General features: G+C 36.3%; 3 protein-coding genes and 1 long non-coding RNA gene across 6 annotated transcripts; all 4 read left to right on the top strand.

Annotated features, from left to right (window-relative positions):
* The first annotated feature begins 1572 nt into the window (after positions 1 to 1572).
* On the top strand, positions 1573 to 3553 carry LOC127508671 (DELTA-actitoxin-Afr1c). 2 transcript variants are annotated; one of them, XM_051886812.1, is made up of 3 exons: positions 1573 to 1766; positions 2567 to 2690; positions 2919 to 3553. In XM_051886812.1, the coding sequence occupies exons 2-3, from the start codon at positions 2590 to 2592 to the stop codon at positions 3343 to 3345; spliced, it is 528 nt and encodes a 175-aa protein (XP_051742772.1). In that variant the 5' UTR covers positions 1573 to 1766; positions 2567 to 2589; the 3' UTR covers positions 3346 to 3553. The 2 variants fall into 2 exon arrangements, with proteins under 2 accessions (XP_051742772.1, XP_051742771.1); XM_051886811.1 differs by having other exon boundaries at positions 1576 to 1755; positions 2919 to 3548.
* A 2359-nt stretch (positions 3554 to 5912) lies between these two features.
* Positions 5913 to 8180, top strand: apnl (actinoporin-like protein). 2 transcript variants are annotated; one of them, XM_051886809.1, is made up of 4 exons: positions 5913 to 6052; positions 6129 to 6180; positions 6764 to 6895; positions 7238 to 8180. In XM_051886809.1, exons 1-4 carry the CDS (start codon positions 6037 to 6039, stop codon positions 7686 to 7688), a joined length of 651 nt encoding a protein of 216 aa, XP_051742769.1. In that variant the 5' UTR covers positions 5913 to 6036; the 3' UTR covers positions 7689 to 8180. The 2 variants fall into 2 exon arrangements, with proteins under 2 accessions (XP_051742769.1, XP_051742770.1); XM_051886810.1 differs by having other exon boundaries at positions 5920 to 6180.
* A 4264-nt stretch (positions 8181 to 12444) lies between these two features.
* On the top strand, positions 12445 to 14677 carry LOC127508673 (uncharacterized). The gene is made up of 3 exons (XR_007928861.1): positions 12445 to 12834; positions 12988 to 13131; positions 14071 to 14677. It is a non-coding gene; the product is annotated as an uncharacterized LOC127508673 (long non-coding RNA).
* A 98-nt stretch (positions 14678 to 14775) lies between these two features.
* LOC127507438 (5-demethoxyubiquinone hydroxylase, mitochondrial-like) lies at positions 14776 to 15988 on the top strand. The gene is made up of 3 exons (XM_051884556.1): positions 14776 to 14865; positions 15095 to 15283; positions 15896 to 15988. Exons 1-3 carry the CDS (start codon positions 14776 to 14778, stop codon positions 15986 to 15988), a joined length of 372 nt encoding a protein of 123 aa, XP_051740516.1.
* Positions 15989 to 16044: the final 56 nt, after the last annotated feature.

Below are 16044 nucleotides of genomic sequence, written 5' to 3'. Positions count from 1 at the left end.
ATTTCCATTACAGTAGCATTCCTGTATGTGATGCAGTGCCGTCTAAGGGCCCGAAGATCACAGGCATCCAGTATGGTTTTCCGGCCTTGACCCTTACGCACAGAGATTGTTTTCTAGATTCTCTGAATCTTTGGATGATATTATGCACTGTATACTTTTCAACAATATCTAGTGATGGGCGATTTCAAAACACTGCTTTGAAGCTTTACGAATCTTTTGTTTCGAATCAGTGGTTCGGATCACGTTTTAAACTGCCAAAGTCACGTGAACTATTGAAATTTCGAAACACTTATGACGTAACGAAGCCTCGTTTACTGAAATCACGTGACTTTAGCGATCCGAACCACTGATTCGAAAAAAAAAATCATTTTTGGGTGAACTAACCCTTTAAGTTCAAATATGAGGATGGGGAAAAATGAAAATGAAAATAATGTCATCATTTACTCTCCCTCATGTTATTCTAAATCTGTATGAATCCTTTTCTTCTGCTCAACACAAAATAAGATATTTAAATAAGGAATAAGTATGTAATCAAAGAACTTCTATTTTTGGGCAAGTTATTCATTTACTGTAGGTTCAGATCTCAGGGTTAGGGGGAAAAAAAATAAAGGTACTGTATAGTTCATACAAAATTCAATATACTGTTATCATTAACCCACCCTTATGTTGTTTTAAACCTGTATGACTTTCCTTCTCTAATGTCTTTCTGCTATAAAGATATTTTGAAGAAAGTGTTGTTGGTGGACTTTACACTGAAATACATCTAATCATAAGGTAAGCTTTTGATTTTTTGTTTCTCAAATTAAAGATTTCATAATTAGAAGAGGACTAATAGGGTGAGTAGGTGTATATTTGCTGCCCCCTGTTGGAAAATGAATGAGGGCCCTGAACTTTCCGTCAGAGATGTGAGTGTATCCTAAATGTATTTCTGCAAATTATGCATACACAGTCTCCAGCTGTGTAAGTGAGTTTAAAAATGTGCTGGAATGAAGGGGAAATGCCTGTACTTGAAGTGGGACACAGTTTTGTCAGGGTGGGTGCGGCAGTGTTTTCTCACTCTCTGCTTCATCGGACCATGACACGTTCAATCACACACTGTCACTCTTAGGAGAGAGATGTTCTAACACGCTTTGATAATATAGTGCATAGAGCAAACATTGCACAAGTGTCCTAAAATCTCCCATTGTCCTTGAACCCTGTTAAGCCCTCTATAATTATTCTTACTATTCACAAAAGTTTTGGGCGTTGGTGGATTTGGTACTTTTCATCATTAATTTCAATTTCAATATTTGCACTGTAACCGATATAGTATATTATAACCACATTATGTCACGCTGTTTTCGTTAGCATTGAGTCCTTAATCTACCAACTAAAATATAAACTGTTGCAGAATTAGCTAGTGATTTATTTATTTTTTTCTACAAAATGTCTTTTGTCATAATGGAGTTTTCTAGCATTTTTACTGGCTGTGTGCCCATGAATTCTCTGAATAGAGCTTTGTGGATGAGGATGCAAAGCAGTTACTCAATCTAACTGTGTCAACTCCCATCAAACTCTCCCACAAATCTTTCTGCATTTTTTTCCCGTCAGCACTGGAAAGGAAAGAAGAGGACACGCCTGGGTTTGTCAAGCAGGTTTGTGTGTGTCTACATGTGTCTCTGTCATACATCCACCACTCTGTTCATCTACGCTGAAACAGAAGAGCAGCAAACCCTCAATTCTCTCAACAGCAGCAGCAGCATCTCTTACTAGCAGGTAACTGTCAGGTACTTATTAACCAGTTTGTGTTAAGCGTCATGTGTGCGCTCTAAAAAGAATAGGTAAAAAGCTTTTATATTAAATACAGAAATGAGCATCAACCCTTAATTCATCTGTGCTGAAAAGATGGTGAGAAGTCTCATTGCTTATGTCTGCTGGTGCATGTCTTAGATTCTCAGCTCACTGAATCACTGTTTGTGTCTGCTAGCAATTTAGTTCTCTGAGCCATATGGAGCCCACAAGTGTCTTGCCTATTCTGCCGTGCCGTCAGGCCTGTTATTAGAGATCTTTTAGCGCTTTAGCTAAAACTGTAGAAAACAATCATCTGTCTACCTGTACCTGCTGTCACACATTTACTGGCTAGTTACTGACATGAAGACAGATTAGGCTTTGCCTTGATTGATGTGTAAATGTTAAGTATATGGCAATCAAATAAATTTGATTAGAATGTTGTAGGGTCAGCTATATAATTTATCTGCTTAAAATGTAAGATTCACTCAAAAATGAAAATTCTGTATTTACTTTACTTAATGTAGCAGAATGACCAAGTTGCACTTTTAAATACAATGTAAGTGAATGGTGATTACATTTGGCCCACATCCACTTTCATTGTATGGGGGGAAAGCAGCTTGGACATTCTGCTAAATATCTCCTTTTGTGTTCAATGTAAGAAAAAAGGTCATACAGGTTTGGAATGACATAAGTAAAAGTAAATGAAACTATTTTTTAAGTGAACTGTCCCTTTGCTGAATGCAATTATCTTTTCAAAAGAATTTTTCTAGTTTTTGAATCTTTCTTTTGTTTCAAGACCTTCACAGAAGCAGCGCCAACATGCAGACTGCAGAGGCCGTGTCAGCAACTATAAACACTAACAGGAACTGTACGGTGGAGATCAGCAATATTAGCAGTGCTTATTGCCTTATCAATCCAAAGTAAGGAGAAAATGATGCCTGAGCATATGCAGATTTCACATTTACATTAAGTTAACTTAAAGTAAGTTACCAGATAAACTGATAAAAACTCTTTAAAAAATGCAGTTAGTGAAGGGGACTGACTTTTTTTCAATTGTATGGCAAATTCCTTTTATTTACTGTTATTTACTGTAATTGTACATCTCTATAATGCATTATTGACAAATGTCAACTCTGAACTTCTCTTAGAGTGTACATGTCCAGTGGGTTCAGTTTCCATCCTCCCCAACCCACCATCCGCACCGCCAGGACTGAGGTTTGCTCATTCACAAAGGATGACAACACTGCCACTGGGGCTGTGGGCATCTTGACCTATGACCTCTTCCACATGCAGAATCATATGTGCACTGAGCGCATGGCTATTCTGTTCTCTGTTCCCTTTGACTACCACCTCTACAAAAATGTCATGGGCATTGGGTTGTTTGAGAGCAGCCGTGGATGTGACAAGGCCCTGTATAAGCACATGTATGAGGGAAAGGACTTCAGCCAGTTCACCCGTGTAGACGCAGGGGGATCTGGGGTCATCCACAGAGGAAAGAAAGTTGACTTAAGGGCGACCATGTCTACTGTGGGCAAGGCTATTATTAAGCTAGAGGTGTATGAGAAGATGGGCTAAATATTACACAAATTCAGCTTTAACGCAGTAATTCAAAATTGTTTCATATACTTTACATGTTCTTATTCATCATATGCAAAATAATAATGAACATGGCATTGTGCTTTTAAATTTTGATGTAACTTTTTGATGTCTGTATTAATACCTGCATTTATGCTGTCCAAAACTTTTTCTAAATAAACAAAAAAAAAAAAAAAATGACTGTTTTGAATACTCATTCTGTTTCCGTTATACACACACCCATATTTACTTAACTATCTAAATGGGGACATTCCATAGATGTAATGGTTTTTATACTGTACAAACTGTACATTCTATCCCCTTATACTAACCCTACTCCTAAACCTACCCATTACAGAAAACTGTCTGCATTTTTTACATTTTTAAAAAACCTTTAATGACTTTATTTTTTAAACCAGTTTTACAAATAAGGATGTCCCTAAAGGGAGGTTTTTGGAGATTTTGTCAGGTTTTGGTCACTTCTGGGTACAAATTTGTTCCCAAAATATAGATAAGTATGTACACACACACACACACACACACACACATCAGTGGTGCAAAGTATTTGAGAAAATGTAATTAGTTACTGTACTTAAGTATCTTTTTGGATACATTGTACTTTGAGTATCAAAGATATTAGCAACTTTTAATTTCTACTTGACTACATTTTTTAATGTACTCTTTACTCCAATACATTTGTGATGAGCAATTAATGCAATGACACATTACATTTTGCATCACACCTAACTTTTTCTGCAGTGGTTTATTTCTGCTACAAAATAAGCAGTATTGCCTAAAACTAGTTGCTAAATCGCAGGTGTTTTATGTTTGAGATGAGGACATGATGTCTAGTGCAAGTAAGCTTTGATTATTTTAGGCTTTAATTATATTTAACATTATTTTATTAATATTATATTGAAGACCTTTTGAATGGAATAGGTTTATTAAGCCCTTTTGAGTACTTGAGCTTAACTGAGACTTGAATGTTTGTACATGCTTAAGAGGCTGTTGTGTCGACTTTGATTTAGCACAATACTAAGGTGTTTAGTTTTATTTCAACTTTAAAATCATATATCAAAATAAACAGGGGATTGCTCTCCTCACAAATCAACTGTTTCATGTTTTTCACTGGCATGTCTCTTAGGTGTTGCGGACTAGTGCATCTTTGAGCTTACATTCAGTATGAGTAAAATACTTAAAGGGTTAGTTCACCCAAAAATGAAATTTCTGTCATTAAGTTCATCTTCGGAACACAAATTAAGATTTTTGATAAAATCCGAGGGTATCTGATCCACACATAGGCAGCAACGTCATTGCACCTTTTGACGTCCAGAAAGTTAGTTGAAAACATGGTTAAAATAGTCAACGTGACTACAGTGGTTCAAATGGGTCAGTGGTATTTTTGTGCACAAAAAGTATTCTTGTCGCTTCATAACATTAAGGTTGAACCACTGTAGTCACTGTCACAGTGGCTATTTTAACTATGTTTTTAACTACCTTTCTGGGTCAAACGGTGCAATGTGATTGCTGCCTATGTGTGGATCAGATACCCTCGGATTTCATCAAAAATATCTTAATTTGTGTTCCGAAGATGAACGAAGGTCTTACGGGTGTTGAACTACATGAAGGTGAGTAATTAATGACAGAAATTTAATTTTTGGGTGAACTAACTCTTTAAGTACTGATCAAATCAGACACTAAGACATTTACTCAAGTGGTATGGAAACTGGTGACTTGTAACTTGTAGTGGAGTCATTTTTGCTCTGTGGTTTTCAGGTACTCTTTACATGTGATATATATTTAAATACACACACACATATATTATATATATAGTTTGCAACTACAGGTCAACTTATTTTAACCCTAACCCTACCAGTCTACTAATACTCTAACACTCCAATGAGAGTTTGTATACATGTAACATTTAGGTGCAATATTACTTATAGTCAACAGAATGTGTTAAAGGGACCATCAAAATAAAGTGAAACCTAAATTATATATAATTGCATATATATATAAATTCATAAATAAGTTTAACTATACCTAAATTAATGCACACACTTGGAATCAAACCCGTGACCTCACCATGCTTTACAAGGGAGACCAATGGGAAACATCAAATGAAGCACAATACTGAACAATTTAAAAACATTTTAATACCTCTTAGACTTAATTAATCTGAATAGACAATTGTTACAAAAATTATGAATTTAATTAAACTAAAAAAAAATCTGTGAAAACCATGTGAAAACCATTTTTTTTTATTTTATGAACAACATTTTTCCCACTGTGGTTAAAGCAGGAAATGGAGCGAGAATATTTCTGGGCTTGTTATTCAAAACATATCACAGAACAAAAATTCCCATCCAACCCCTTTACCTAGTCTTGCTTAAAGTTTCGTAATAAAAAAACAAACAAACTATGACCATTGCAGTACTAAAGGCTATAAAAACAAATGATTAAGATCTATCATCAAGAAGCCCCACCTAAAATGTACTCCTGTAAATCTGAGTCATTTCTGAGACAAATCTGTGCATGCAACTTCACTGTTCTGGCCTCACAAATCTAACAGTTATGGGTGTGGAATTGTTCCAAGCATTTTCCCACCCATGACAGTGATGCCTCTTGAGCTGATATGCGTGTGTGTCCATGTCCGTGCATAAAGAGGGTGTACACTAAATTTGAATTAGCATGATTTTTTTTGCAGGTAGGTATGAACTGTTCTTGTTGCTGATCATGATTACAGGGAAAGGGACAGAGTAAAAACACAGTGACTATTTCAGAACGCACCGTTACTGAGCAACACACATACACGCACTCCGGAGTACCACAGAGGTAAGCCTTCATTCTCATGGAGACAAAATATGCTTTATAATCATAACTTAATAATCAAAACTAAATGCTAATATATCCTTTTATATATTATAACATGGCAAGACAGTTTATTCAGTTATGGACACTTTTTCACACTCTTTGCTTCCTCTTTTAAAGCAGAGCATTATAAAATTGAAGATTGCTACAGGCACAGTGGTTGTTAAGGTGGAGGTCTCTGCGTGTAATTACTGTGACCCTGTTTATGCGCTTGTTAATACTGAGAATAGTAATGAAAGAGGGGCAGAAGTGAACTTGAGAAGAGCTATGTGAACTTTTTACATTTTATATTGTAGTGTTTGCACATACGCACAAGTACAGGGTGTTCTTCAAGAATAAAACATTGAATTCAACACATTAATTCAGCACAGTAGTTCAAATAGAGGACAATTAACTTATGCCCACAAACTTTATATCATAGAAAAACAAGAGAAAGGTTATTTTATTTTCACTGCAGCCTTGTAGTGTAAACAAAACTGCATTTCCACTTCTTTTTACTGAGGTGCAGACTTCTTTTCTCACACCATCCCTTTTCTCCTCACTTCAGCCGTCAATCAGATCTATCGTCCACCATCATGACTGAGTCTGCTGAGGCTGCCGCTGCCAACGTGAGCAGCAGAAGACACGCCACCATAGAGATCACCAACCTGACAAGCAACTACTGCCTCATCAACCCAAAGTGAGTCTACAACCAGAAACAAAACTAATGTTCAAACAAGCATTCAAAACTAAAACTTTGTCTCTTAACATGTATTCAAGGAAAGGAGTGTGAAATGCATTTAGTTCAACAAAAATGGAAATTTCCACATGTCGTTCCAAACATGTATGACTTTCTTTCTTCTGTGAAGAAGAATTTTTTGTCCATACAACGTTGTTTTGGACCCAACTGACATTTGAATTTTATGGACAAAAATGTAAAAAATGTAAATTTCTGGGTGAACTATTCCTTTAAATATGCATGTTGTGTAGCAATAAGATTGTGTGTGTGTTTGCATATTATTCATGTGTATAAATCCCACAGAGTCTATCTGGAGAGTGGTGAAGCCTCCAATCCACCTCAGCCCACAGTGCGCCCCCTCAAGACTGAAGTATGCACTTTCAGCAAGACCAGCGCTCACGCCACCGGAAGCGTGGGAGTTCTGACCTATGACCTGTTCGAGCGAAGCAGAAATGACTACATTGAGACCCTGGCCCTAATGTTTTCTGTCCCATGGGACTATAATCTGTATAAGAATTGGTTTGCAATAGGTATCTACCCGAAAGGAAAGGAGTGTGACCAGGCCCTTTATAAAGAAATGTACTATCAAAAAAATCAACAGGGCTTTGTGAGGGAGGAGGCCAATGGGTCAGGCATTAACTTTGAGGGCAAATACCTGGACATCAGGGCCACCATGTGTCCAATGGGCAGGGCTATCGTAAAACTGGAGGTGTGGGACAAGGTGCTGTCTCCTTTGAGTCAGCAGGTTTGCTGAACATACTGTATAAGTCAGCCATTTTACTTAATCAAAATCATACAGAATCAAACTTTTTTTAGACTTACTTGTATGCCTAATGTGTTATTGATATCATAAATGTTTGCATATACATTTACCAATGTAATAAATCTAGCATAATTTCTTCTTTAGCTTTCTAGCCAGACTTTTAGGCTCATTTGAATTCTGTAAAATGATCTGATCTGAGAGCATTTAAACAGATATAATACCTCTCTAATATCCCACGCTTTAAACGGTTAGCTTTTTTTTTGTCAGCAGAATGCCTCAGATGTGTATTTACAGTTTGCTTATGCTTCCTGCAGGCTAAATCCGCTCTCATATCAGGCAGCCATTGTGTTGTTATTCAGTCAAACCATCTTCTGGGTGTTTTTTTTTTACTCCCTCATCAGGGCAAAGATCCCTCTGAACAATATACACTGTCTGTACTCCTGCCACTGCTAAGGTATTTTCAAATAAATATTTATTCTGCAATTTCGTAATAATACCTTCGCCTTTTTACTGAGCCTGAAGGCTTGGTTCTGTATGTATTGGTGTATTCAAAATCTCAAATGAGAGCCGAGGCTGTTCGCCCTAAGCTGGAAACGGTCCTGTGTAAATATTTTGTAATATGTATTTGGAAATTCCTAATGCCTGAAGAGGGCAGCTGAACCATGGGAACCAAAAGACAGAGACGAAGATAAAAAAAAAAAGTGAATCACAGCATCAATGAACTGGCAGAGCACGTTTTACATCTTTAAACTCCTCTTGTGCTGAATAACTCCTTCAGTAGGCACTAAATGATGTCCTTCCAGCCTACTCAATACTCACAATTCAGTAACATCAATGCAAATGTACCAGTAAAAAAGCTATAATTGGCAAACTCAAGGATTGACAAGCAACTATCACTACTTGCCCAAAACTGAAGGGGACCGATATCTCCTTTAATGCACCAGCAATCCAGTCATCAAGGTCAAAGAGCAACATTTGTAGAGAGCAAGCTTCAAGATACTGTAGCACTATTACTAACCAACATCAAAAATAAAAACAAGTCTGTTCTAAGGTCTTAATTCATTGGTTGAGATGAGGAGTGAATTGCTTTTTATTCCATTCTTTATACTACAGCCCCATTATCCTCAAAAAAGAGCACTGATCAAATGTTTCTTTTACTGTGTGCTGTGGCATTTGCATTGAAAGCCATACTGTACATAATACAACAGGCTAAACGTCAGCTCTTTAACAGATATCTCTGGAGAATTGTTGCACAATGTAATGGGGTGGTGGAGAACTGTTGTAAACAGATGGCAAGTGCTTTTCTGATGCCACTGTGGGTATATGAGTCAGGTGTGTGGATTTCCCCCACACTGCAGCTTGAAGCAGTATTCTTTTCTTTCCCTAGTGTATTTATTTTGCACTGCAAGGAAAATATTTCCCATTTTGCTTACGCTGTTGTGTATTTGTGCATTTGAGTGCGTGTATGCATGTCCATGCACACCATTGGGAAATGCCAATTAATACTGACACACACTCCAAATAAATAAGATTTGCACCTGTACTTAATGCTGTACATTCTTAAAATACGTAAAGGGTTAGTTCACCCAAAAATGAAACTTCTGTCATTAATTACTCACCCTCATGTTGTTCCACACCCATAAGACCTTCGTTCATCTTCAGACCACAAATTAAGATATTTTTGATAAAATCCGATGGCTCAGTGAGGCCTTCATTGACAGCAAGATAATTAACACTTTCAGATGCCCAGAAAGCTACTAAAGACATATTCAGAACAGTTCATGTGACTACAGTGGTTCAATCTTAATGCTATGAAGCGAAAATACTTTTTTGTGTACCAAAAAAACAAAATAACGACTTTATTCAACAATATCTAGTGATGTCTGATTTCAAAACACTGCTTCATGAAGCTTCGAAGCTTCACAAATCTTTTGTTTCGAATCAGTGGTTCAGAGCGCGTATCAAACTGTCAAAGTCACATGATTTCAGTAAACGAGGCTTCGTTACGTGATAAGTGTTTCAAAATTTTAATGGTTCACCACTGGGGGGCGTGACTTTGGCAGTCTGATACACGCTCTGAACCACTGATTCGAAACAAAAGATTTGTAAAGCTTCGAAGCTTCATGAAGCAGTGTTTTGAAATCACCCATCACTAGATATTGTTCAATAAAGTCGTTATTTTGTTTTTTTGGTGCACAAAAAGTATTTGTCGCTTCATAACATTAATGTTGAACCACTGTAGTCACATGAACTGTTTTAAATATGTCTTTAGTAACTTTCTGGGCCTTGAAAGTGTTAATTATCTTGCTGGCAATGCAGGCCTCACTGAGCCATCGGATTTAATAAAAAATATCTTAATTTGTGTTCTGAAGATGAATGAAGGTCTTACGGGTGTGGAACGACATGAGGGTGAGTAATTAATGACAGAATTTTCATTTTTTGGTGAACTAACCCTTTAATTAAACTGAGATAGGACAAAGTAAGCTAATTGCAGAGTTCACAGATTTCCCCAAAAAGTCTAAATGCTGTGGCTCAAGGTTTTAGCTTCATGCCAATTAAGCCAATAAATAGATGCTAAAAAGCATCTTTTTTTCAGTGATGGCCATTCAAAATACATTCAAGAAAACAACCAACAAAAAGAAGTAACACATAAACTGGAAATATTTCATTATATTGCAGTAGACCTTTTTGGAGAGTTCTTAAAAGTGTGAAATTTTGTGTGTGACTATTTTTCTGTCTGCTCGGTCTGTGAACCAAAGTTATTTTTTATTTTTTTTCTCATTTCTGTTTTTGATTTCCATTTGGAAGATAAACTGTTTATTCACTGGAGCTCTCAAAAGGAGAAGTGGTAATTTGTGGAAGGACACACCTAAAGGAAATCTCAAAGACATCTGAGCAGGGCATTGGGCAAAGGTTGCCTTAATATGTGGGATCTGCGAGAGTTCAAGCTAATTTACAGGGTATTCATATTAGTGCAGAAGATCATTATTGAACTGACAGTGTCAAAGTTGAACTGCTGAATGTGCAGTGATGTGAATTCAAGATTACAGTGAGAAGTCCAGGAGGTCACCTTACCCGATGTCAGTGACATGTTAATTGTTCAAATTTCAACCAAATACAAGACTGGACACTGCAGGAACTGTTAAGAACAAAATGAATCTGCATTTACATTTGGCAGACACTTTTATCCAGGGTGATTTTAACTGTAACTATACTAATACCATATTAGCATCCATACAATGCAAAATGATGCTCTGTTTGGCAATCTGCAGTTACCTGATGCTTTAAATGCTCATTGTTCATCGGCTGGAAAAAAATCCTCTGTGCAGTTATCGTTATAGCTGTGGTGTGGATGTCTGTATTCCCAAAGAATTTGAACAATTTTAGTTATCATCTTTGGCCTGAACAGGCCTTTACACTGCATTCAAGACACACGTTTTATTAGTTGATGCATTCCCTGGGAATTTAAACTTCCGAGAAAAAAATCTCAGAAACTACTATACACATTATTTAAAAAGAATATTAATCTTTGTCTGTCATGCATAATGATAGCTGTGATCAAGAAATTAATTTAGCATATAATGTGAATTCTCTTCTACAACATTCTGCAAGAGATATCCTTAACTGACTTCAACAAGCCCAGTTTCACAAGAAACATCCATTTCATACATGTCTGAAAATAGATTTATGTTGGTAAATCACAATTCAAACGGGGTTCACTGCTGCTGTTTTGCTGTGTGAGAGTGCCACTGTGTGGAGGGATGAGGTAAAGCGACTACATTCTACATGCAATTTACATACAATATCTATTGGATTATAGTTATGGTGAGTATTAGGACACTATAAGATATTAAGAGGTAAAACAGATTATATATGACTATATCTCATATAAATAAAAGGGAAAACAAAGCTTTCAGTCTAATATCCAACCATCCATCTCTGCCTACACTCTTAAAAATAACTTCCATGGAACCTTTCCATTCTACAAAAGGTTCCTTAGATTACTAAAATGTTCTTTTAGAAAAAAAAAAATGGTTCTTTTAAGAATTGTTCACTGAAATGTTCTTTGGGGAACCCCAAATGTTTCTTCTATGGCACTGCTGTGAAAACCTCCTTTTGGAACCTTTATTTCTAAGAGTGTAAAAGGGAGAGTAAAAGAGAAAAAGTCAGAGGAGAAATAAGAGCATCAAGTCCATGTGTGTGTGTGCTTGTGTTTGCTTCTAAAATTATTTACCCCATATTTGAACTGTGCTTCAGTCTTTCAGTGGTTCTTGAGCAGCAGGCCTGTTCTCTGATCTCAGCGATGGCAGCATTCAGATGCGCTGTAGGAGCAATGTCAACCCCCACCAGCAGACGCCCACTCAGTTGTGTCCAGAATGACAGCATCTCCTACACAAACAACAAGAATATCAACAAACCCAGCAGAGTACCATCCAGATATAAGTGTGCTACACAATACAGTAAAATAAATGATCTGTTCCATTACTTCTTAAATATACTTTTATCTTTTTATTTTTATCACCATTTATCAGGGCTTGAACCACATGTGAACTAACATGGCATCAGGTTTTGTTTACCAGATACTTTTGGAATAAAGTGAAGTAACTAAAAACACAGGCTACTAAATAACATTCAAATATTAGTAGTAATATTAAAATATTAGTACAACAACGAAACTAAAGAAAATGAATGAGAAACAAATAAATATAATTTACAGCATTACTTGTTTGTTAAACATTTACCAACAAGTTTTTGGCATCACTTGAGTCAGCTACATCCTCAAATGAAACTAAAAAATTTGCCTGCTGAATCATTAAATTACTTAATTTATTCACTGAACATATGAAATAATCAAATTATTAAAAAATAACTATATTACTTCAAAATAATTCAAATTTCCAAACAAAATAAACATCCAAACATGGCATCAATGGAATATGCAAGATATTATAAAACAATGCATTAAAATTAATAAACACACACACACAAACACGCGGTATTGAATCCATCTAATTTTCAGGTAAGAGCTGGCGCGGCCATTTCTAACTTCAGTGTGTCTGGCTTCCGGTGTCATTCACAACAGTGTTTATGCTTACTTCACGTGCCTTTGGAATTATCGTAAATACGAGTTTCCTAGGTAAAAAAATAAAAAATAATAAAAATAAAAATAATAATAATAATAATAAATTGCACATGTACACCCTCTCATGTCAAAACTTGAATGCGATATGCTGTAATCACGACTTCAGAAGTGGGATTATCAAATTTCAAATTATCAAATTTCCTATAGCACGTGAAGGCAGCATCAGTAAACGCCATCCGTGCGACAACGGCTTCTTTTAATGATATTTGGCGCTTTTTGTGACCTCAGTGCTTCGTGATTCTCAACAGACTCTTTTACCGACAGCGGGTCAACTTTGTAAAAACAGCAAATGTAAGTAACACCCATATATTTTCATAACTGCCCTTATGACTACACATTTGTAGTATTTCTCTTTCAAGGAATTATATTCACAGATTCTGGCCTTGATATTTACATTTTTTCCCAAATTTCATAGTTTTGAAAGTTGAAACTTGAAGTTGAAAATAAAAAGCAAAACACATTAACTTGACTTTAATAACTTTAGACTTTAATAACTTTAGAAACAAGCAGTATATGTTTACAATATATGTTTATGTATGCCAAATTATGCAGTATTTTTCAAATGTTTGATGTTTATCACAGTAGATGTTTATTTTTGTAATGTTATTTGTTGTAGTGCTCAGAGCTCCTGCATATTAAAGGATTAGTTCACTTTCAAATGAAAATTAGCCCAAGCTTTACTCACCCTCAAGCCATCCTAGGTGTATATGACTTTCTTCTTTCTGATGAACACAATCAGAGAAATATTAATAAATATCCTTATGCTTTATAATGGCAGTGAGCGGTCTGGCGGAAGCTAGATATTTTTACTTCATAACTTGTTAAATATGGATATTTTTCTTCCACAAACGAATCGCTTCGCTTCAGAAAGCCTTTATATAACCCCCCCGGAGCCGTGTGGAGTATGTTTATGATGGATGGATGTGGATGGAGACACTTTGTTCAGCTCATACTTGTTGATCCTCGCTCACTGCCATTATAAAGCTCGGATGCGTCAGGATATTTATTAATATTTCTCCAATTATGTTCATCAGAAAGAAGAACTTCATATACACCTAGGATGGATTCAGGGTGAGTAAAGCTTGGGTTAATTTTCATATGAAAGTGAATTAATTCTTTAAAACAATCCACTTGAGAAAAGAACACAATAATGGTTTTTCTGATTTCGAGTTTTTCTTTCTGATAAAGACTAAAGAGTTTAAAGCACTTGCTTGTCTTTGCATGTTTCAGGTGCAGTGCCATGTGTAAGGGGATATAGTGTATTGGAGGAAGGAAGAGGAAAGAGCATGCCTCACACAGGTTGATGAGAGTGGATCATGCTGGAGAATATGGTGCCAACTGAAACCAAACCTGACAGTTATTACACAATGGTAACGTTTTTTGTTTTTTTTTTTGGAAGGATTAAGTTGTTATATCATTTTTTTTGTTTGTTTGTTTTTTAGAAAGACCAAGTTCAGTGAGGTCTGATGTATTTAGGGCAAAGATCTTGAGTTTTCGTTGAAGGGCGTTGTATATGCCATGAAATACCAAACATACTAGAAACATGTTAAATCATGTAACACTTGGCTAAGTGCTAATGTATGTGATTAACGCCACAAAACAGGAAGTTGTTGTAACTCAGGCATACAATGTCTGATCTGCTCCAAACTTTACATGTTTGATAATACTCCTGGCCTAAAGACATCAACATGGCAATATTCAGTTATAGTCAAAGCGCCACCTGTTGGCAGCAGAAAGTGTGGCACATTGAAATGACTTGCCATATTTCAACTGTATTTACTCGCTTACATGCATGTCGCCCACTATTCCTAAGGCCACCGGGTGGAGGTGCCCCGGGTGCAAGGGCCCTTTCATCGTTGCTTGCAGCTTTAATATGGAATTATTATTGATGATGGATGTCAACTTCTGATGACTTTTCATTTACTGTTATAGAAAATGTGGGATCGAGAAGCAGCACCTGAGATACTGGGTGAGAACAGAGTGCGTCCGACCCTCCTGCTTCCTTTGTGGAATATAGCAAAGGCTGTTACATTATTTCTTCTCTTTTTTTAAAAAATAATGTTTCTCAAGAATTCAGTCCAAGAAACTCATTTTATACAATATGCTGGTGCAGACAAAAAAAATATTTTTTTATGTACAGAGTTCCCACGAAACCTGAAAATATTAGGGGAGTGTAAAATAGTAATTTTCAGGCATGGAAAAATTATAGAAATTAATACAGTTCAATAAATTGCTCAACTGAAATTGCTCTTTTTTAAGTGGAGTAACGTTAAATATCACAGACGACTGGAAAAGTCTTCATGGAAAATCATTGGTCAAAAGATGTGGGAACCGAAAAAACGGAACTGGCGCCACGTTCGTTCTGAGTATCTCAGAGCACTACAACAGCCAGATCAGAACTCTTATGGAGAAAGATCCTGAGAAGTACACAGAACTGCTACAGGTGGGTAAAAGCCTTAAGACATGGTGGGCTTGTATGAAATAGTAGCTTAAAGGCGCCACGTTCGTTCCGTAAGTTGAATAGGGAAGGCGTAGGACATACAGCGTAAGCTTTTTGAAGAATACGGAAGGCGGAATGGCGAAGCACTTGCAAGGCGATCATTTGTGTTTATAAAGCATATACATTTGTATTTTTTTTTTTTTAAGAAAATGACCGATCGTTTTACTAGATAAGACCCTTATTCCTCGTCTGGTATCATTTAAAGCCCTCTGAAGCTGCACTAAAACTAGTTTTGACCTTCAGCCATTTGGAGTCCATTGAAGTCCACTATAAGGAGAATAATCCTAGAATGTTTTCATTAAAAACCTTAATTTCTTTTCGACTGAAGAAAGAAGGACATGGACATCTTGGATGACATGGGGGTGAGTAAATTATGAGGAAATTTTTATTTGAAAGTGGACTAATCCTTTAATATCTAAATAGAATAATTTTCAAAAGTGATATCAGATGCAAAACCCCACTGAATAATATATGTATGATGCAGATGAATAACATGTTACTGACTGACTACTGAAATGTAACAGTGTTTTTTGTGTGTGTGTGTGTGTGTGTCAGATCATTAAAGAATTTCAGGATGATGAAATGAAGCACAATGACACCGGACTGGAGCATGATGCTGAATCAGTAAGTCTGAATAATGCCATATAACATCATGATTTGTGACTGCATGAACTAGCATAATAAAATATAAAACCTCAATTACA

The sequence above is a fragment of the Ctenopharyngodon idella genome, chromosome 3 (assembly GCF_019924925.1).
Source record: "Ctenopharyngodon idella isolate HZGC_01 chromosome 3, HZGC01, whole genome shotgun sequence".
Lineage (NCBI taxonomy): Eukaryota > Metazoa > Chordata > Actinopteri > Cypriniformes > Xenocyprididae > Ctenopharyngodon > Ctenopharyngodon idella.
The sequence above is the reverse complement of the archived record's forward strand: the minus strand, read 5'-3'. Positions and strand labels throughout refer to the sequence as shown.

Coding starts and splice junctions, on each gene's coding strand:
- LOC127508671 (XM_051886812.1), top strand. CDS start 2,590: ATGCAGACTGCAGAGGCCGTGTCAGCAACTATAAACACTAACAGGAAC. Junction 2,691..2,918: donor TATTGCCTTATCAATCCAAA/GTAAGGAGAAAA, acceptor AACTTCTCTTAG/AGTGTACATGTCCAGTGGGT.
- apnl (XM_051886809.1), top strand. Junction 6,181..6,763: donor CACTCCGGAGTACCACAGAG/GTAAGCCTTCAT, acceptor TCCTCACTTCAG/CCGTCAATCAGATCTATCGT. Junction 6,896..7,237: donor TACTGCCTCATCAACCCAAA/GTGAGTCTACAA, acceptor TAAATCCCACAG/AGTCTATCTGGAGAGTGGTG.
- LOC127507438 (XM_051884556.1), top strand. CDS start 14,776: ATGTGGGATCGAGAAGCAGCACCTGAGATACTGGGTGAGAACAGAGTG. Junction 14,866..15,094: donor TGTGGAATATAGCAAAGGCT/GTTACATTATTT, acceptor AATTGCTCTTTT/TTAAGTGGAGTAACGTTAAA. Junction 15,284..15,895: donor AGTACACAGAACTGCTACAG/GTGGGTAAAAGC, acceptor TGTGTGTGTCAG/ATCATTAAAGAATTTCAGGA.